General features: G+C 40.2%; 2 protein-coding genes across 9 annotated transcripts in view; one reads left to right on the top strand and one right to left on the bottom strand.

The window, feature by feature from the left end:
- SLC30A6 (solute carrier family 30 member 6) overlaps positions 1-10,104 on the top strand; it is a 28,991-nt gene extending 18,887 nt beyond the window's left edge. For 5 of the 8 annotated variants that reach the window (XM_036334933.1, XM_036334931.1, XM_036334936.1 and 2 more), the window contains 2 exons: positions 944-1,012; positions 6,809-10,104. In XM_036334933.1, the coding sequence (XP_036190826.1) occupies positions 944-1,012; positions 6,809-7,309 (570 nt within the window). In that variant the 3' untranslated portion in view covers positions 7,310-10,104. The remainder of the gene's footprint in view (positions 1-943; positions 1,013-6,808) is intronic. The other 3 variants (XM_036334935.1, XM_036334934.1, XM_036334932.1) reach the window with 3 other exon arrangements.
- A 1,114-nt stretch (positions 10,105-11,218) lies between these two features.
- NLRC4 (NLR family CARD domain containing 4) overlaps positions 11,219-22,090 on the bottom strand; it is a 32,847-nt gene continuing 21,975 nt past the window's right edge. The window contains exons 8-10 of the mRNA XM_036334929.1: positions 21,268-21,360; positions 20,606-20,773; positions 11,219-12,503 (exon numbers count right to left, since the gene is read on the bottom strand). Coding sequence (XP_036190822.1) covers positions 12,211-12,503; positions 20,606-20,773; positions 21,268-21,360 — 554 coding nt within the window. The 3' untranslated portion in view covers positions 11,219-12,210. The remainder of the gene's footprint in view (positions 12,504-20,605; positions 20,774-21,267; positions 21,361-22,090) is intronic.

The raw sequence follows: 22,090 nt of genomic DNA, 5'->3' as shown, positions 1-22,090 counted from the left end.
TGGCGAACCTATGACACGCATGTCAGAGGTGACACGCGAACTTATTTTTTTTGGTTTTTCTTTGTTAAATGGCATTTAAATATATAAAATAAATATCAAAAATATAAATCTTTGTTTTACTATAGTTGCAAATATCAAAAAATTTCTATATGTGACACAGCAGCAGAGTTAAGTTAGGGTTTTTCAAAATGCTGACACACCGAGCTCAAAAGGTTCGCCATCACTGCTCTATCCACTGAGCCAAACCGGTTAGGGCAAACACTCTTTTTTAAATCTGTTGATTGCTTCACCATCTAACATCTTGATTTGTGGGTTTAGATTTTTGTATTGTTACACATTTCCACCTGCCAACTAATGGAGGAGCAAGAAAATTGAATTATTTGGATGTGAAACGTGTTTTAAACTATTGGTTGTCAGTATCACAAAGGCCACTGTTATCAAAAGAGCTGGTTACTTGTCTCGGCGAGCGGAGCCTGTGCCACTGCACCGGGGACCACATACTATGTATCTGGCCTTGGAATTTGCTTTTGACCCACATCCACATAGCAGTCTTTGTTTGGCAGAAATTTGTTGAAAGGGAATTCAGAGAAAGAAATGATAGAGAAGAAGGAAAAGAAAAAAACCTGATGGCACAAGTGCTGGTATCCATATACGCCATATTGATAAAATGAAAAGAGCCACACACTGTTGAACAAGGTGGGGTGGGGCTGTAAAGACCCAATTCTAGAAAGATTGGTGCAGACAAGAAGCTGGGGAAATAAGGCCTTGGCTCTACTGCACAAGCAGAAAGGGTATCTTAGGTAGTGGTCTGGCTTCTCTCGGCTAATGAGTGTCCTCAGGCAGGGCTTGGCCATGTCATTCCTAGGCTCAGAGCAAGTCCATAGTGTTGCCCTGTGTTGGATATGTCAAATGCAAACAGCCCCATTTCTGTATTTTTTATCAGGTATCTACCTTGGATGGAGTTTTGGAAGTACGAAATGAGCATTTTTGGACCCTAGGTTTTGGCTCATTGGTATGTTTTCTACATATTACTTTAGTTATCATTTAAAGCATACTTTATAATTTTCAAAACTGAAAAAAATTATTTCTTTAAAGTTTTCATAGAGCCTTTGATTTCTGTTTTTGTTCAGTAGAGTCTAAATTGTAGGTGGATTCAGAAACCTAATTGAGATGAATGGGGGGATGTTTTATTTGTTTTTTAAACCAAATCATCTTAATATTGAACTGTCCAGAGAAGACAAATTCAGTCACACATTCCTAAATATGAAAATGTTGCAAAATAAGAGGTGCAATTATCATTATTTTTTAATATATTTTTATTGATTTCAGAGAGGAAGGGAGAAGGAGAGAGAGATAGAAACATCAATTATGAGAGAGAATCATTGATCTGCTGCCTCCTGCACACCCCCTACTGGGGAGTGAGCCCACAACCCAAGCATATGCCTTTAACAGGAATCGAACCCAGGACTCTTCAGTCTGCAAGTCAACGCTCTATCCCAGGGGTGGGCAAACTTTTTGACTCGAGGGCCACAATGGGTTCTTAAACTGGACCGGAGGGCCGGAACAAAAGCATGGAGGGAGTGTTTGTGTGAACTAATATAAATTCAAAGTAAACATCATTACATAAAAAGGTACGGTCTTTTTTTTTTTTTAGTTTTATTCATTTCAAACGGGCCGTAGTTTGCCCACGGCTGCTCTATCCACTGAGCCAAACCAGCTAGGGCAAGGTGCAATTATTTTTAATAGCAGTTCTAATTTTGGAGATTTTACTGAATATGTTAAAGAGTTACAATAATACATCTTCTGCAGCATAAAATTTCATGTTTTCTCATCCAATATTGGACCTCATTACCAGAGAGACTTTATTTTTGTATCAGGAATGATGAGGAAAATAAAAGTACCCAGAAAAAATTAAATCACCATTATCCTCTCATGTAGAGAAAATTGCTATTGATATTTTTGTATTTATACTTACACATTTATTCTCCTTAGAAAATGAGATCATGCTATTTTATGATTTGCTCTTTTCAGATACCACAAACAGGTTTTCATATCACTAAAAAAAGCAAACCATAGGATTTGGCTTTTCTAACATAACACAGATTCCAGAGGTAGGCTGACTAGGGCTGCCCAACGGCTCAGCGATGTCATCCAAACTGCAGTCTTTAGTTTCAGGTTCAAGCTCCTTTAGTGGAAAAATGGCTGCCTTGTCTCTACCTCCCCCTACTCTTCCTCTCTAGTCATTTGGTATCTCAAACTCATCCACTAGTAAATTCTTCAGGAAAGGTTCTGGGGAACAACATTCCCTAAATTCCTGAATATTTAAAAAAGTTGTGGACATTATACTTGAAAATAATTTTGGCTAGATATATAATCCTGAGCATATATTTTGTTTCCTCGCGTTTCTTAAATATACCACTCCATTTACCTCTGGCATAAAGTATTGCTGTAATAACTCATAGTCTGGTTTTGGGTGTTTTTCCCTTTATATCTGACTTGATCATTTTGCCTGGATGCCCCAATTTTTTTTTTTTAATCTAGTAATTTTTCTAGAGTGTCTTGGTGGTGGTCATTCTGGGTCCATTATTTCAAGTATGTAGTATACCCTTTCAATAATGTTATTTCAAAACCAACATTTTAAAACTTTCAGGAAAGTTTTCTTTAGTTATAGTTGTTAATATTTATTCTGGTCTTTTGCTTTGATTTTCTTCTTTGGGAATTTCTGTTACACTCATTTGGATTTTTGCTTTTTTTGGTATTTGTTTTATCTGCATTTCCTTTTAATATTTAAAATTTCCCCCTTTTTACCTTTTATTTCTCTTACAATATACTTGTATGTTTATTTGCTTTTGTACTCCTTGTTTCGTCTTCATTTCTGAAGTGAATTTTTTTTATTTCTAACTATCTCATTTCTGAGGTTTTCTAATTTTAATTTATAGTGTTCTTGTTTCATGTTTTTTGGCTTGTTTTGATAAAGTGTGGTGTAGTTCTGTTTTGTAGGTAAATCTTTCTGATGATCTTTTAATCTGTTCTGTATTTTCTTTTTTTCTTATAGTAACTTTGTGTGGGATTAGGATTCAGTTCTTTTCTATGGCTCCTTTTTTATGAAATTAGGTTTCCTGAACTTAAAAAATAAGGGGTGGTTTAAGGTAGTATGTTTAAACCCGTGGCTCTAGAGTTCCCTCTTCTGCTGAGTCTGTGAAGTGAATGTTTTTTCTTTCCCCTGGCTCCGTTTCCCTTCCATTTGTGCCTGAACCTCTCCTCTGCTGCTCAATTGGGATTCTGTTCCCAGTTGTTTCTTCTTAATGTGGGGCTTTGCTTGGTTTCTTTTGAGAGTTCTAGGGTTCAGACTACTCCATTTCTTCATATCTTATTGCAGACCCAGCTGCCTTTCTCAAGTTCTCTGTCCTAGATTTCCACTAGCACCGGCGTACTGCTTTGGGGTTTTTAGGTCAGGCAGATGCACTATTGCTTGCTCCTCCACAGAAGCTGATACCTTGCAGGTCTACCTGGTATAGCTTGCATTTGGGTTTTCTCAGCGCCATGTTAGCTAGTTTTTTGTAGGTGTGTTCATTGGCTTTTGGATTTGCTGTCTTAGTTTCTGTATTTATGGGAATATTTGGAGCATTTCAAAGAAGTGCCACCACTGCCACTGTCTTCCAAGAATCCCAACATAATTTTTAATGGCTGCAGTTTTACATTATATGAATATGACACAATTTATTTAATCATTCTTCTATTGGATTAGCTGATTTCCATTGTTACCATGTAAACTGGCTGAGATGAGTATTTTTCTGGTGTAATCTTTGTATATACTCGTGATTATTCCTTAATAGTAATTTTTAGGCTGTACACCATGTAAGGTGATCTTATTCAACCATGATGATGTGACCACTCTGATCTTGGGTTGGTAATCCCTGTACCAGCTAAGTCCTGTGGTGGGCCTGAACAGATGCAGCCACACCACCTCATTGGATCTGCACCACACAATTCACCTGGAATGGCTGGAAACCCAAAGATCCCTTCTTGTCTGAGATCATCCTGAGCTGCACGTCTCTGTCCACAGGGAGCCTCAAGGTCAAGCCACGAGGCCCTGGAGCCTATTTCTTGTGGATAGGAGTCAATGGAGGCCTCAGTAGTAGTGCCCCAGTGCTCAGTGGCTGGGGCACGCAGCATCCCCATTTGAGTGGTGGCTGTTCTCTTCCCTGTGAAACCTGTGCCTCTCCTAAAAGTAGGCAGTGCACGAGGTCCAGGTGGAGCTCAAGTAGGTGTGTGTGGGATAGGGGTGCTCAAGCTACTGGCACACTGAAAGGTCAGGTAACCCCATCGTCTAAAAGAGTGCTGGTCTTATCTTCAGTAAATGAAAGATCATTCAGTATTTTTTTTAAAGATTAATGTTTAGAAGGGGTTTTTGTAAATAAAATAATATTATACCCTTGATGGCTTTTGATGCCAGTTGCCAAATTGCTTTCCAAAAATGGTTATACCAATTTGCAGTCCTCCAGTAATGTAGTTCATTTTTAATCATTCTTTTAATTATACTGATATCAGTAAATTAGTAGACAAGTGTTTATTAAGCATGGTGGCTTTAAACAAAAAGAATAGTTATCTCAGCTGTTCAGAACTTGGCCATCTAACAACTACACTGATGTATTGCCTAATCAAGACCAAGGAAATTACTAAAACAAGCTTTTGAGCTGCCAAGAATAGTTGTCACAAAAGCTATAGAGTAATGCAAACACCATAATTATAGGAGACTGATTCTCGGAAATGGTTTCCACTTATTTTACTTTGATTTCCACATCAGATTGAAAGAGGATGCAGTATCTTTTATAGTTTTGTATAGTGACAGCAATGAGATGGCAGTGGCAAAGAAAAGGGAGAAATTAAAGCTGCCTTGATTTCTAAACATGGCTTGTCTTACCTAAAAGTAATCAACTACAAGTCAAATTTAAGCAACATAGATATTTTCTCAGTCTTGTAATTGATGATAATTCCTATTACTGCTCAAGTCATAGACTCAGGCACATTCTAACTAAACCAACTGGCCAGTTTATGCTTTGCTGTAATTTTTTTTTATAAAGTCTGAGTTTATCTAGAAATCAACATGAAATAACTTGGGTATTTTATTATACCATATTTATTATATATTTTTATTTAAGATTTTATTATACAAATAGTGCCCAGTTGTTAGAAAAATTAGAACTTACAACTAAGTCAAAAGGTAGAGACTAAAAATTCATAATAATTCTACCATCTAGAGATATGTGCTGTCATGCTTGATATTTTATGTGTTTTGATCAAAACAGGATCATTGTTGTATCTACTATTTTATTATCTACTTTAAAAACATAATGTGTGATAAATGTCTTTTCAGATTTATAAACATACTTTTTTAAAATTTTTATTTTTATTATTGATACTATTACAGATGTCCCCATTTTCCCTGCCTTTGCCCCACTCCGCCCAACCCCCATATCCCCCTTCTCTCTGGCCATCACCACATCGTTATCTGTGCCTGTGGGTTATGCATACATGTTCTTTGGTGAATCCCTTCGCTAACCCTCGTTGTAATGCCTTGTGCTCTCTATGTTCCTAGTAATGTAAGGTAAGCTAGAAACCTTGAGGTTACCTTTGATGAGTTCATCTCCCTCATCCATTACATCCAGTTGGGTATCAAGTCCTCCCACTACTAACCCATGGCATATTATATGAATCCATCTGTGTCCCTCTCTGATCCCACTGTGTTTGTCCTATCTCAGACCTCTTCATTTTTAACCTAGACTGTTGCAGTTATTTCCTACATGATTGGCAATCATCCATACCTCTAATTTTTCTGAACTCTATTTTATTGCTGTTGCTTATTATCATAATATTTAGATGCCTCTTCTATCCTTTCCTTTTCACCCCATTACCTACCTTTCTTCTTTGTATTCTTCCTGATTCCTCTTTTCCTCCTTTTCTTTTGTTTCTGACCCCTGAAATATTTGTACTTCTTTATATTGCTTACTAGAGGCCTGGTGCACAAAGTTTGTGCACTCAGGTGGGTCCCACAGCCCGGCCTGCGCCCTCTCACAGTCCAGGAGCCCTCGGGGGTTGTCCAACTTCCGGCTTAAGCTGGCAGTCAGAAATCCTTAATGCTGACACAGAGGTGGGAGAGGCTCCTGCCACCACAGCTGCGCTCACCAGCCATGAGCCTGGCTTCTGGCTAAGCAATGCTCCCCCTGTGGGAGCTCACTGACTATCAGGAGGCAGCTCCTGCATTGAGTGTCTGTTCCCTGGTGGTCAGTGCGCGTCATAGCGACCGGTCGTTCCACCAATCGGTCAATTTGCATATTAGTCTTTTATTATATAGGATTCTTGCCCAAACATGCCATGCATTTTAATTGCTATTTCCTAAGCCTGTCTCCACCTTTTGAAATTTAACCATCAACCCTAGATCAGCAAATGTCATTTTTTTCTTAATGTCTTCCTCAATTTGAATTAATATCTCCCTTTTCTGCCATTCTATTGCATTTTATATACTTCATTTATATTCTGCCTCATGTTATAATATGCCTATCTTCATCCTACATGGATTTCTCTTTTATATATATTAAAAGATAACATTTTATTTAAAGAGTCATGAATTATTTCATTGTTAATCATTACTAGGTAGTCTTTAAGGAATATCAAGGCATTAAGTTTTCTCTTGAATTAAAGAATACCAACTACTGTTACAGCGAATCATAAGTAAAATGCTCATTTCCAAGGGAATTTTCCGTAGTGTCTCTAATTCTAAGCAGTCTCTTTCTTTTGCCCCTTATAGGCTGGATCAGTGCATGTAAGAATTCGCCGAGATGCAAATGAACAAATGGTTCTTGCTCATGTGACCAACAGGCTGTACACTCTAGTGTCTACTCTGACTGTTCAAATATTCAAGGATGACTGGATAAGGCCCTCTTTACCATCAGGGCCTGTTGCAGCTAATGTCCTAAATTTTTCAGATCATCACATAATACCAATGCCCCCTTTAAAGGGTATTGATGAGTCGAACCCTGTCACATCAACTCCAACTAAACCTAGTAGTCCACCTCCAGAATTTTCATTTAACACCCCTGGAAAAAATGTGAACCCAGTTATTCTTCTAAACACACAAACAAGACCTTATGGTTTGGGACTTAATCATGGACACATACCTTATAACAGCGTTGTTAATCAAGGACTTGGAGTTCCAGGAATTGGAGCAACACAAGGATTCAGGACTGGTTTTACAAATATACCAAGTAGATATGGAACTAACAATAGAATTGGACAACCAAGACCATGACATACTGTGATTTAATTTATTTTATGAGGAATATTGACTCCTTGACTTCCTTCCAGTTTACTTAGTAATCCAACTTTGCATTGACTGTTCAATCATTTGTTGTAAATATTAGAGAATAGTAGGCTAGTTCATATTATATGAAACCAATGAAACTATATTTTTGTAAGATATAGTTAGAACAGTGAGAAATTTCTAAATGTTGTAGGCTTTAAATAGGCTTCCTTTAGAAAGTGTATTTCTCTAAATTTGAATTTTGCTATCTTTGGTTTTGAAGTTGACTGCAGTGTGATATGAGATTACCTTTACAAGAGAACCATTTGATGGAGTAGATCTGTCACATTATATTCTCTTCAGTGAAATTTATAAAACTGCTTCTTGAATAATGATACACATTTTAGGAAAGGATAAAAATATCCATTCTAAAAGTAAAAAAGTCTCTTTTATGGCTTTTCCAAACTTAATTGCTACATTTTTCTTTGAGGTCCTCTGAATTATGTCTTGCAAAGTAAAAGCAAAAATTTTTATCAGAAATTTTAGACTATATTCTACCTAGTTTTTGTTTTTTTAATATGTTTTTATTGATTTCAAGAGGAAGGGAGAAGGAGAGAGAGTTAGAAACATCAGTGATGAGAGAGAATCATGGTTGACCACCTCCTGCACTGGGGATCGAGCACACAGTCTGGGCATGCGCCACTGACGAGAATCGAACCTGGGACCCCGCAGTCTGCAGGCTGGTGCTCTAGCCACTGAGCCAAACTGGCCAGGGCATACTACCTAGTTTTGTCATTTAAAAATTTCAATACGTTTGTAAATAGTCCATGGTTCTCAAAGTGTTTTATTCTGGTTAATAAGTACCAAATCCTTTAGTGATGTGCAATAACACACAATAAAACAACAGTTTTCTCTCTTACACATAATCAGATTCTGATGTAATGATGGAATTTATCTTCTTTTGTAACTTTTTCATTGGTTGACTTAATTTCTCATTTTTTAAGCAAAACATATGGGATTCCACAAATGTTATAATATGGGATTTGATATCTTTTCAAAGTTGCACAATCAGTTTGAGATTATATTATAAATTTTTACCAAAAGATAATGGATCTTAAATTATAGAGTACAGTATTTTCAGACTTGCTACAGGCAGTTTTTAACTTGTTTTGTTTTGCTTTGTTAAACAATGAATTGTTAACGTGATGAAGTTTGATAATTATATAGATTATTTTATTTTTTGATTACTTTCCAAGTGCACATGTTAAGAACTTTGTAATGTGGCCAATATTCCATACAAAAAATATAACAAGCAGCAATTACCGATGAGGTTATATCATGAGTTTTATGGTTAGGGTTTTAAAAAGGGATTTTAAGAGTGGATTCAACTTTTCTGTAATCCAGTGACTCCTGGAGATTTGTGACTTTTCCAGCCATTACCCAGCTATCTAGAGAAGATTTATGTTCCTGTAGAATTTGCAACAGTTTCTTCAATCAACTCATCCTCTTTTAAATATGAGCAACACTTCCAAATCCTATTTCTTCACTGTGGAATAACAAACATCTAAGAAGCCATCTCTATCACAAGTAGTTAATTCTGTAATAATAAATGACCATGTCCTAAATACCTTTTGCTTGCTGAGGAGTTGGTCATTGTCTTGGCATCTGCAACCCTGTTCAGGCATTTTACCTACTGAAGAACTAGAGTCCACACTACTTTGACTGTTGGTGAAAAGGAATAAGGCAACCTGTTTCTTGTCCTTTGTCTTATGTTCTCCAACTATTACTATTGCCTGTTATTGGTCTACCATTACAGAGTGGTTTTTCCTCCATTGACCTCATCTAAATGTGAATTCGGGTCTTGCATGAAATCTGAAGGACTGTCATGTGCTGAGGGATGATGATTCAGAGGTATGTGCTGCCACCGTATGCACATCTTCTCCATCCCTATTTGATTTTCAAAGTGTCCAGGTGCTGAACACAGCTCTGTGTGAGATTAAATGCTTACTTCCTCAACACCCACTCAGAAGCAACATCTGTGCAGTTTGTCCTACCAAAGGAGCTTTCATGCCAACCTACACTATTTGAGAAGTTGCCTGTGGGTTCTGAAGGAATTGGCTCTACTTGCTGAACTTCATTACTGCCAACTGCTATAGGTGACTTTGGTCCTTGCATTATAATATAACGTCTCATTTGCCAAGCTCTGGCCAGCTTCCGGATATGAAAACAAGAAATTTGGCCAGCATAGGCCTTTAGACAGTAGCCTTACTGGTAAATCTTGTCATAGAGTTACTTGAAGCTAGACAAAAAAAAAGGAAGTTCAAATTACATACTTGCCCCATAGTTTGTGATTTAAGAGCAAGCTTCATGGAATATGATGAACCCTGTTTGAGAAATCACTGTTTGTAAGGCAAAAAACATTGGACTAGAAGACAAGAATTGGATTCCAAAACTGATACTGCTGCTATGTAAGTAGTTTTATAACCATGGGCAAGTCATTTAACTTCCCCGAGCTTTCTCATCTGTAAAGATAGGGTGGGGAATGAATTAGTTGATCTGTAAACTATCAACTCTAAAATTTTATGACTAAATCTATAGAATATGTTCCCAGTTGCTAAACAATATTGTATCCAGAATTTCTATCCAGTGACTACCTCAACATATAGGCCAAGTGTTACCTATACCAACACCCAAGCCATTAATTTGAGGTGCCATGAGAATAGAAGGTGAACTGCAGGCTAACACCATTTAGGAATTAGTTTATTTCAGACTTGCCTCGAATAAATCTTTTAAATCTGTTTAAACAGATTTTTCTTAGTCTTCTTTCTTTGTGGGAAAGGATTATTTTTTTTTATTATACCTTGTAATATGCATTAAAAAACAACATAACACATAAAACCCATGGTTTCACGATATCACTAAAGATGAAATTTGAAGTGCATGATGTTAAACCTAAGACAAATTGAAAAAATATTGAGTAAGTGGTACAGGAGGGCAATTTGGAGGTATATAAAAAACAAAATTATAAATAGCCTATGACTCTTTTTTTCTTTTTATGTTTTTTTTTTTTTTTTTGCTTTATTGATTAAGGTATTACATATGTGTCCTTATTGCCCCCCATTGCCTCCCCACCCCACCCCCCACTCATGCCCTCACCCCCCTGGTGTCTGTGTCCATTGGTTAGGCTTATATGCATGCATACAAGTCCTTTGGTTGATCTCTCCCCCTGACCCCCACCCTCCCCTACCTTCCCTCTGAGGTTTGATGGTCTGACCGATGCTTCTCTGTCTCTGGATCTGTTTTTGTTCATCAGTTTATGTTGTTCATTATATTCCACAAATGAGTGAGATCATGTGATATTTCTTTCTCTGACTGGCTTATTTCACTTAGCATAATGCTCTCCAGTTCCATCCATGCTGTTGCAAAAGGTAAGAATTTCTTCTTTTTTACCGCCGCATAGTAGTCCATTGTGTAGATGTGCCACAGTTTTCTAATCCATTCATCTGCTGATGGGCACTTGGGCTGTTTCCAGATCTTAGCTATGGTGAATTGTGCTGCTATGAACATAGGGGTGCATATATCCTTTCTGATTGGTGTTTCTAGTTTCTTGGGATATATTTCTAGAAGTGGGATTACTGGGTCAAATGGGAGTTCCATTTTTAATTTTTTGAGGAAACTCCATATTGTCTTCCATAGTGGCTGCACCAGTCTGCATTCTCACCAGCAGTGCACGAGGGTTCCTTTTTCTCCGCATCCTCACCAGCACTTGTCATTTGTTGATTAAATAACCTATGACTCTTTCAATTCAACTTCTAGGCATCGATCACAGGTAAATTTTCACACACACACACACACACACACACACACACGATGCTCCTATGTATTTTGTAATATCAAAACCAGAAAACAGTCTTACTGTCACAAAGGATTATTTTTGCGGGGTGTTGGAGTAAAGATTAGGACAAAGTACCCTTAGCTTCCATAGAGTAATGAAAGAATGTGGTGCGTTTTTATTTCTTCCTTAATCTCTGAAGTCACAGTTGAAATTACATGTATCAGCAACTGGGGTGGACTCAATTTCAAGCCAATCTTTTTTGGGAGTCTGATCTGCTTTTCATATAAGAAAATGCTTTTCACATTCCAAATTGTTTGAATTAAACTTTTTGAATAAAGAACAGACATGGAGTTTTATGATTTTAAATAATTGTGGCTTGTTTCTTTATTCAATAGCTGTTTATTGGTAATTTAATTCTCATATTTAGCAAATATTTGTTGAGAATCTAGTACATGTCAGGCACTGTGCTAAGTAAATGTGCATACAGTATATCCGTTTTTGTGACCTGTTTTTTTTTCATCTTTGTTGTTTAAAGTATTACATATGTCTCCCCTTTTTCCCCATTGACCCATTCTAGCCCACCCCCAGCCTCAGGTCTTCACCACACTATTGTCTGTACCCATGGGTATGCATATATGACCTGCTATTCTTGAGACCAAGGGGACCTGGGATGAAGAAGAGTCCCCTTCAAATATCTGATAATCCTATTAGGAATCATGCAACAGAACTATAGCATATGTCATCAGTAAACTCCCTCCCACTTCCCCTCTTCTTTGGTCTCATTTGCCTGGCATCCTCTTTTTATTTTTCCTGAATGGTGAAAATAAGAAAGATTTCCATGCAAGAGGCCAGCTAAGGAAGTGATGGTGCCACACATCATCCTGATATCAGTAAAGGAAGAGGCAGTTTAGAAGGGGCAAGTTGGGCAGACACTGTTGACAAGGATAATTTGTAGGTGGATAATAGATGGCCATATACTTTCCGACCCTTGGACTATATGAGCAAAGATTTTTAAATCACCAGGCGGAAAGTAATGGAGTTCCCAGAGCATTCATGGGCTCAGGTTGCCCTTTATTTAAGCAGTTACTAGTTTAAAGGCACCTTTAATAACACTGACATCATCATCATCAAATTGCCACCCAACAAGCCTAGCCTCTTGCAAAAAAGTTAACTTTGATAACACATGGCCAAGTTTTCTGACTAATGCTGCATCGGGTAAAAATCTTTTAGTACTGAAATCAAAAAACACTAACTGCTTAAGATTTTCAAATACACCCATGAAGGTAAGCCATCCATCACTGCTCACACAATTTCCTGCCAAATCCAGCTGCTGGAAGTTTTTCAGAGGGTTCTTTTCAAAAAATGCACCTGGTAAAAAATAGAAATTAGTATTTTAGTTGGAAGCAAAACAGTTTTTTAAAGAGAAATGGCCATGTTTGGACCAGTGCCTTACTTTCGAAATTCTCTATAGATAGGGCAGTGATTATGAATGTAGTCCATTGTATTTACAAATTACATTATTTGTAAAGTGTAAGGGAATCTGGTAAGTAGTAATTAGTATTTAATTAACCAGTATAATTAAATAATGTAATTATCCTATATAATAAAAGGCCAATATGTACATAGCCCAGACATGGAACTACTGAACAACTGGTCGCTATGACGTGTGCTGACCACCAGGGGGCGTGCATGGACCATGGTTGGCATCGGCCGTGGCAGGATGGTGGAGCAGGTGAATGGGGGTGCCAGGCCAAGGTGAGGCACCCAGTCGCTGTCATCAGGGTAAGCCTCTGGTGGTTACTGAAAATTCTTTGCTCCCGCACGTTGTGGTCCCACCTGGCGCTCACACCCACTGCCGGCCCCAGCACTGGCCCCAATCACTCAGTGCCATCAGTGGGTGCAAGCAGCGGCTGCCAGCCCTGATCGCCCCTCGGGGCTTCTCCACCTCCCCCTGCTCCTGAGGAGAGATTGGGGCTGGCAACTGCTGCTCGCACCCTCTGCCAGCGATGGCCCCACTTGCACCCACTGCCTGTGCCCAGCGCTGGTCCTGATGGCTTGGCACCATCAGCGGGTGTGAGTGGCAACTGCTGGTCCTGATCATCCCTGAGGGTTTCTCCACCTCCCCCTGCTCCTGAGGGGCGATCTTGACAGCAACTGCCGCTTGCACCACTGCTGGCGCCTGCCCGGAGCAGGGATGCTGGCAGACAAGGGACTGGGGGCTGCAGTGGGAGGGGCCGGGCGGGGGCACGGAGAATAGGTCGAGACCCACCTCTGTGCCTACTGCAGCCTCTTGGCCCACAGTTCCTTTCAAGGTGCACGAATTTGTGCACTGGGCCCCTAGTAATTAATGTAATTTATAACAACTATTTAAAATAGCATCTATAATGTAAATAGAGTTGATTTAATTAGTATAATTCCTTTATATTAGCAAACCATTATAAACGAATTATATATTTTTCCCTTTTTCTGACCTTTCCAGGAAATGGAAGATTGCTTAAAAATTTAAGTGCAAAAGATGCTATTAAATAGTCAGTACTTATTTTCAAAACTGGAGTCAAACTCCCAGTAATCTTAGATCATTGTCTCTTCTGAGAAGCAAACACTACCTGTTGTTTCTTGGGTATGGAACGTCCCTCACTGTAAACTTTAATAAGTAAGCCTCCTTCAGTGTCTCAAGATTTGGGTTTCGGGGTTGTTCTTTTAACCCTCCCTGGACTCTTCAGGAACCTCCACCATTCCATTCAGACCAGGGCACTCTAAAGTACCTCCTACAAAGGGAAGGTGGATGTTCTAGCCATGACCTTGAAGTCAGAGATAACTTGTTAAGGAATGGAGGAATAAAAAAATGTAGGTTTCTGGGTCTGGAAGACTGCAAAGAGCAAATCCACCCTGGACCGGTAGAGGACAGGGAAATAAGCTTAGTCTTCTGTAAGCCATGGTGTAGTTGGGTCTTGTTATACCAGCTTAGCCTGTGTCCAGCCCAACTCATACGTAGGGACTCTGTTTCACCTCTACTTCTCATAAGGAGCCCTTGTTTTTTCCTTATAGGTAGCTTTCTCCCTGCTCTTTCTGTCTCTGCCTTTTTCATGTGCTTCCCAGCATGGCATGCACTCAGTCAAAATGCTGGTTGTCAGTGTCTGTAAGGCTCCTGCCCCAAAGAGCAACTTCTTTACTCCTTGACTAGAAGACCAGATTCCACCACCTAAAGGGAACTTAAAGAAGAAGAATTTAAAGCCCATTCCACCCTCAGAGGTGAACTATTTATACAGGCAATCTACTAAGGTTTAGGAAAGGCATCAGTAAGAACCCCTTGGATACTCATTAGAACGTGTGCAAGCACAGGAACAAGCATGATCTGAGGGCATGCATTCTGTTCATGTAATCTGCAGTGTTTTTGTCATCACGATGAGCAGACTGGTCCTGAGGGAAAAGAAATCTGACATTTAACGCTGTGGGCTGTGCGTGGGCTGTGGAGAATGGAAGTGGCTTGATCCAAATTCCAAGCAGAATCTCAAATGCTCTGGGTAGAAGGATTCTGATCCTTGAAGGGTTCCTGTGGAGAGTGGCTACAGTGTTTGGACAGGTTATCGTCCGAACCTGTGGTCCCACGTGGCTGAGTGATATGGGCTGCGGGATGTGCAGCAAGTAAACAAAGCTTGATCAGGTGCATGTAATTGAGTAGATTCGAAACCCACGAGAATGTTGTAAACATCTTGACCACGCCCTTACTTTGCCTCCTGGAATCTGGCTAAAAAATAAAGACTCGGCTTGCAGGCCTTGGCACTGTCTCTCCATCAGAAAGGGCAGCAGCGCCCCACCCAGACCCAGCTTTCTTCTCTTATCTATCTTTTCTAATTCTTCACCACCCCCTCTCAGGCTCTCTGAACCTGGCTGTGCTGGTGCAGCACAGGTTCCTGCATCCTAAACAGAATTCTAGCATTGCCAGAGCTCTTACCAGTTTTTCATTCTGCAAACATTTTTGAGTGCCTACTGTGTACCATGGATTGTGCTTGCTAGGGGCTGGGGATAGCTGAAAAGGGCAGACGTAGTCCCTGTCTTATTGGGCTTACAATATAGTGTGAAAATATATGTTATAAATTAGATGGGTGCTGTGGTTATTGATTTTAGAGAGGAAGGGAGAGGGAGAGAGAAACAAATATCAATAATAAGAATCATTGATCAGCTGCCTCCTACACACCCCTTCACTGGGGATCGAGCCCACAACCTGGGCATGTGCCTGACCTGGAATCGAGTTGTGACCCCCTGGTTCATAGGTTAACACTCAACCACTGAACCATGCCAGCCGGGCTATTTTGCCTTTAGTTTCACAGATAATTTCCCAAGTTATTAGGTCAATTTCCTTGCCCCTCATTCCCTGCAGTGAGATTGTTTCATAGTTTGTAATATAGTTAGGTTGTTTTGCAGTCTGCATTTTGTCCTCAGGTATCTCAGACCGCCTAAATGATTTTAGTTTGCATACATTAAGGTTCACTCTTTGTGTAGTAAAGTTCTATGGGTTTTGACAAATGCATACTGTCATGTATGCACAATTACAGTATCATGCAGAATAGTTCCACTGCCCTAAAACAGAGCTGCATCTGCTTAACCCTCTCTCCCCTCCTCCTGAGCCCCTGACATTTCCCTATGCCTCTTCAAGGCTTAATAGCTCATTTCTTTTTACCACTGAATGATATACTTCTGTGTGGCTGTACCAGTTTGTTCATCCATTCACCTACTGAAGGACATCTCAGTCGCCTTCAGTTTGGGGCGATATTCAGTAAAGCTACTACAAATATGTGCTTGTGTCTCCATATTGACTAATGAAATTATGTCACTCTTTCTTGAACAGTCTTGCTTGATTTTTATTTATTTTGTTATTCTTTTTAAAGGATCAATTTTAAGCTTAATTGATCTTGTTTTCTGTTTCACTGATTGATACAGGCAGACCTTGTAGATGCTGCAGGTGTGGTTCTCTTTAGGGGCAGAAATAGAATAGTGGAGACTAGCTATAATTATAAGAAATATTAATCATGCTCTGTTAACCGTGATGGTTCTGTTCTGATTAGAGAAAGCACATTCTAACCTGGCTGAGAGTTGTATGCCCCAGGACATGGGAATTAACATCGCAATGCAGTCCATTCTCCTTTTCCAAGAACCGCCTATCTTCATGGAAAGATTAGCAGCCTTGTTGCTGAAGCAATCTGGTCCCTTTGCAGCCCCCCAGCCCACATTGCCCGTAACCTTGCCTATTCCCCATGCTTCTAATTCCTACTTTCCTGTGTAATCTGTGTCCTTCTACCCCACATAAGCAGCTGGCTCCCATACTGCCGGCACTATTGCAATAAACACTCATATATGATTCAGCACTGTCAGCTTAACTGGCTCAGGTAGTGACAGGCAGCCCAGACCCATTGGTTGCCCAGTTTCCGTTCCAGAAGGGAGTTGTGGTCTTTTTGCTGGTGGAGGGTGTTGCCTTCAATATATAAAGAACTCAACATCTGTGAAGCTCAATAAAGCGAAGTGCAGTACAGTGAGGTACGCCTATACGTTTATGTTTATTATCATGTGTTTACTCCCTGTTTTTTTGTTTGTTTGTTTTTATTGGCTTCTTACTAATAATTTAGAAAGAATCATTTTCAGCCCTTCATCTTTAGTGTAAGTATTTAAGGCTATGAGAATTTTCTTCAAGCCCTGCTTTTGCTGCATGCCACAAGTTTTGATATATAGCGTTTTCTTACCATTTGGTTCTAAATATTTCTGTTGAAATTTGTCACTATGAACCTGTAGTGTACCTATCTGCCAAATTGTGTGATTTTCCCCAGTAGCCTGAGTGTAGGTACAGAAAAAGAGGGAAATTAAGGCCAATCCAGGCTTGGGGTTTTTCCAGGAAAGCACATGCCAACCACTATATCTAATTTCATACCCCGCATCTCATGTTCTCGCTGCATCTAATTAGGCAGTCTTTCTTTCATGAGAGACTGTCTCTCATTACATTTGCTTCGTTATGCTACTGCATCTGTACACATATCCGTCACTCAATGTCATTGCCTAAATTGACTGCTGCTACTGTGGGCCAGGGGAGTTTCTTGGGGGACTGCAAGAGATGGATATGGGAAGGGGACAAGGCAATTAATAGGCAGCTAGAGCTTGAGTTGGCAGAAATGGTCAAGCATGTCTTTAAGAAAGTGGAAGTACTGCCCTCGCTGGTTTGACTCAGTGGATAGAGCATTGGCCTGGGGGCTGAAGGGTCCCGAGTTCGATTCCAATTAAAGGCACATGCAGGGTTGCAGGCTCGGTCCCCAGCAGGGGGTGTGCAGGAGGCAGCCAATCAATGATTCTCTCTCATCATTGATGTTTCTGTTTCTCCTTCTCCCTTCCTCTCTGAAATCAATAAAATATATATTTATTTTTTAAAAGTGGAAGTGCCAACATTAAATTTAATTAACCTGCCATTCGGAGCTATCATGTAATCCCGCCTTTCACAATTACCCACAAGCACTCAGGAAGTTTGCTAGATCCATAATTATGCTGGAGTCTTCAGTTATGCTTATTTCTCTCATTTACATAAGGAGGCAATAAGGCACTAGGCAATTAAAACCACATGGCGATTACCACCTAGCTCAGTGTTTTTGTGTTTGTTTTTTCACCTAGCTCAGTTTTTATTTCATTAAACACACCATGTCCCTCTCTGGTCTCACAGGCCAGGCTCAGAAGTAGGCAGATTAGGCAGCTATCTTCTTAAAGATTTGGAAGATGCTAAAACGTCTCTACCTAAAAATGCCTCTGTCACATGTAATGCGAATTCTACACACTCTCCGATGGCCTCTTTGAAAAGATACATCCTTTCCAAAGCACTTAAGGCAGCGGTTCTCAACCTGTGGGTCGCGACCCCTTTGGCGGTCCAACGACCCTTTCACAGGGGTCGCCTAAGACCATCCTGCAGATCAGATATTTACATGACGATGCATAACAATAGCAACATGACAGTTATGAAGTAGCAACGAAAATAATTTTATGGTTGGGTCACAACATGAGGAACTGTATTTATAGGGCCAGAAGGTTGAGAACCACTGATTAAGGTATGAGGTTACCTGAGAGGGGTTATTTATTAGCTAGCTAATTAGTTTGTCATGGAAGCCACCTGCCTCCAATATCACCCAGAACAGAGGAGGGGCCTGAAGAATGACACCCAGGATGATCTGATTTGATGAGTTAATGGAGTAGATGGAACAGATGGAAGTGGAGTTAGGAATTAAGGGAAGGTGCTAAAAAAGTTGACTTGGGGTGCCAGGTTGGGGAGAAGGAATAAAGGAAAGGAAAATCCATAACTTGAAGCAACTTTAGGGAAGGCAAAACCCTTGGGCAGCCTAGGGACTTAGAGACACACACATCTCTAAGAGAGAAGGTTTTAAAAAGAGGAGCAGGTGGGGAGTTAGTGTTTAATGTGTACAGAGTTTTAGTCGGAAAAGATGAAAAGGATGGTGATGGTGGTTTTAAAAAGAGGAGCAGGTGTGGAGTTAGTGTTTAATGTGTACAGAGTTTTAGTCGGAAAAGATGAAAAAGATGGTGTGAATGTATTTAATGCCACAGAATTGTACACTGAAAATATGTGCACTGCAGATAGATGCTAGCTAGACCATCTCTGAGGGAAATGGAGAAGGCAGGCGAGGCTGTTTTCACTAATCCTTTGCCTTAGATCAGTGGTTCTCAATCTTCCTAATGCTGCGACCCTTTAATACAGTTCCTCATGTTGTGGTGACCCCAACCATAAAATTATTTTCATTGCTACTTCATAACTAATTTTGCTACTGTTATGAATCATAATGTAAATATCTGATATGCAGGATGTATTTTCATTGTGACAAATTGAACATAATTAAAGCATAGTGATTAATCACAAAAACAATATGTAATTATATATGTGTTTTCCGATGGTCTTAGGCGACCCCTGTGAAAGGGTCATTCGACCCCCAAAGGGGTCGCGACCCACAGGTTGAGAACCGCTGCCTTAGATGGTACAGTGGCCTTCAAGGTGGATCCAATGATCCTCACCGCCTAGAACTCACTCCCATGTATTATCTCCTTCCGCTCTGGCTAGGGCTAACCTGCTAATAATAGGATGCAGCAGGAATGACCTTCCAAGACTAGGTTATAAAAAGCATTGCAGCCGAAACCGGTTTGGCTCAGTGGATAGAGCGTCGGCCTGCGGACTGAAGGGTCCCAGGTTCGATTCCGGTCGAGGGCATGTACCTGGGTTGCGGGCACATCCCCGGTGGGGGATGTGCAGGAGGCGGCTGGTCGATGTTTCTCTCTCATCGATGTTTCTGACTCTCTATCTCTCTCCCTTCCTCTCTGTAAAAAATCAATAAAATATATATATAAAAAAAAAAAAAAAAAAAAAAAAGCATTGCAGCTTCCAACTGGTTCTCTCTTGGGTCTCTTGCTCTGGGGGAAGTGAGCTACCATGTGGGGAGGACACTCAAGTAGCCTCTGGAGAAGTCCAGGGGTGGGACACAGGCCTCCAGTTGACAGCCAGCACTCACCCACCAGCCAAGTGGGGAGCCAGCCACCCAGGAAGCAGATCCTCCAGCAGCCCAGCCCATATCTGGACGGCAACTTCATGACAGAGCCTAAACTAGAACCACCCAGCTGAGCCTCTCCCAAACTCCTGACTCACAGGAACTGTGAAGTAAGGTCTATAGTTGTTTTAAGCCACCACGTTTCGGGGTGGTCTGTTCCACAGAACTTGATAACTAATCCAGGTAGCATGAGGATTTTTCATCAGCTGCCTGAGGCTGGTGTTGTCCAGTCATTCCTCTATCTCCATTTGTTTCTGGGTTTATATCACAGCTACTTACAGATATTCTGTGACACCAGTTAAAGCGGCACTTACCTTTATATGTTTTGAATACACAGCAGGTGACTTAAAAACTTTAGCCAAGATTGGAGTGGCATTGCTGAATTTCAGACAGTTAAGGGTAGGGAGAGCTGTTTCTACATAATACACCTTGTCAAATAATGTAAATACTGTAGTTAAAATGCTTAAAAACCTGAAAGCAGGTCAGTGTTTTAAATCATGTTATTTCTTTAAATATATTTGTACAAAAAAAAAAGGGGAGGCAGCTGGGCTGGTGTGGTTCAGTGGTTGAATATTGGTTCATGAGGCAGGAGGTCACATTTTGATTCCCAGTCAGGCACATGACTGGGTTGTGGGCTCGATCCCCCAGTAGGGGGCGTGCAGGAAGCAGCCAATTAATGACTCTCTCTCTTTGATGGTTCTATCTCCCTCTCTCTAAAATCAATAAAAAAGTCTTTTTAAAAAGGGGAGGAGGCAAGTAAATTTAAAAAGGCATGAAAGAAAGGAAGAGAGGGAGGGGAGGGGGGAGGACAAGAGGAGGAAGGAAAGAAGAAAGAGTCAGCTTAAGAACTTCGTTAGGACCAAGTTCTCCTGGCTCTGTGTGTGTACCTACCTAGAATTCTAATCTCTGCATGGGTGAGCCTCCAGTTCTTCAGCCCAAGTTTGATGAGTTGTGGGGCCCCCTCCAGTTGCTCCAGCAACCTGGTCAGACTGATGCGCACATCAGTGCACCAGGGCAGCATCAGCACAGTGAGCTGTTCCAACACGTGCAGCCTGTCAACTTGAGGAACCAGAGACAGTTCAGGAACTGGATCCATCTCAAAACTGATGAAGGACGAAGTGATAAAGGAGGAGTGGTCTTTCTCTCTGCAGCCTACTCAATGTGCAGTGAGAATCAACTCGCTTTTTGGTTAGTATTTTATAGAAAGTGTTCAAGAATATATAAACGCTATGCAGGACAAATTCATTCCCTCCTGTCTTATTCCGAAGTAAATCTCAGACAGTAAGTATCAGGTTTTTTAAAAAAACAACCAGGATGTCTTGATCACATCTTAAAAATCTTATTACTAACTCCTTGAGCCAATTTGTCTTAAGCATCCCCTACTCTCAGACACTGGCTCTATAGAAGGAGGCAAGCAGGTGGGAGCCGCAGGTGCAGTGAGCATGTGAAAACTGGTGACTCAAAAGCCTGGCCTGTGTTCCTTAAGGGCAGTTTAAGAAAGGGCTAGCTGACTTCCTTAAGGTGCATCTCTAAGGCAAAATAGTCATTCTTACTCAGTTCACGGAGAGCTTCATTTCCATCCTCTTCCAGGTGATTCTCAGATAAATCAAGAATGCTCAGTTTGGCCAAATTGTGAAGATTCTGAGCTGGAAAAAAAAATATTTTAATCCAAAAGAAAAAGACTATCAGGGAACTATATATGCATTTAAAAATATCCTTATAAGAATTCTGAGCCCTTGTCTTCTTTGTTGAGAGTATACGAATCTTTATTAGATTTGATTAGCTATTCTCAAAAGTATCTGGCTACTCCCATGACTGCGACCAAATGGACAGATATTTCCTGGTCCTAAGTTCTGACTAATAAACTTCAGCCTAAAGGAAAATGGTCATTAATACTCAGTAAAGCCTAAAGCAGCAAGGACTAGAGTTGTTGTGTCACTATAGGAAAGTCACTCCGTTTCTCTACGCCTCCGTGACTTCATCGTGAGAATGGGGAAGAGGAACTAGAGGAAATGGGAGGTTGCTTCCAATTCTTAAATTCTCTTCTCATGCAGGAGAGATGAAGGAACGAAAACCAATGAGATGGGCTGTTCTTTGTGTACCTCAGTTTAGATTATTTTGTTATAGCTGTGATGTTAATAATAAAAATTTTAATAAGAACATTAGTCACAAAATGCCACCGCTCTAGCTAAGAGCTGCTTAGTTATTTTCTTCACTACAGATACAGGTACTTGCCCCCTTTCCAAAGTTCAGTTATGCCACTTCGCTAACTGAAAGAAATCCAAAGAGGATTTTTGCCTTGCTTTTGCCAAAAAAAAAAAAAAAAAAAAGGCGAAAAGCAAAAATAGCATTCAATGTTTGTTTTGCAGAGAGCCT

The sequence above is a fragment of the Myotis myotis genome, unplaced genomic scaffold (assembly GCF_014108235.1).
Source record: "Myotis myotis isolate mMyoMyo1 unplaced genomic scaffold, mMyoMyo1.p scaffold_m19_p_14, whole genome shotgun sequence".
NCBI lineage: Eukaryota > Metazoa > Chordata > Mammalia > Chiroptera > Vespertilionidae > Myotis > Myotis myotis.
The sequence above is the reverse complement of the archived record's forward strand: the minus strand, read 5'-3'. Positions and strand labels throughout refer to the sequence as shown.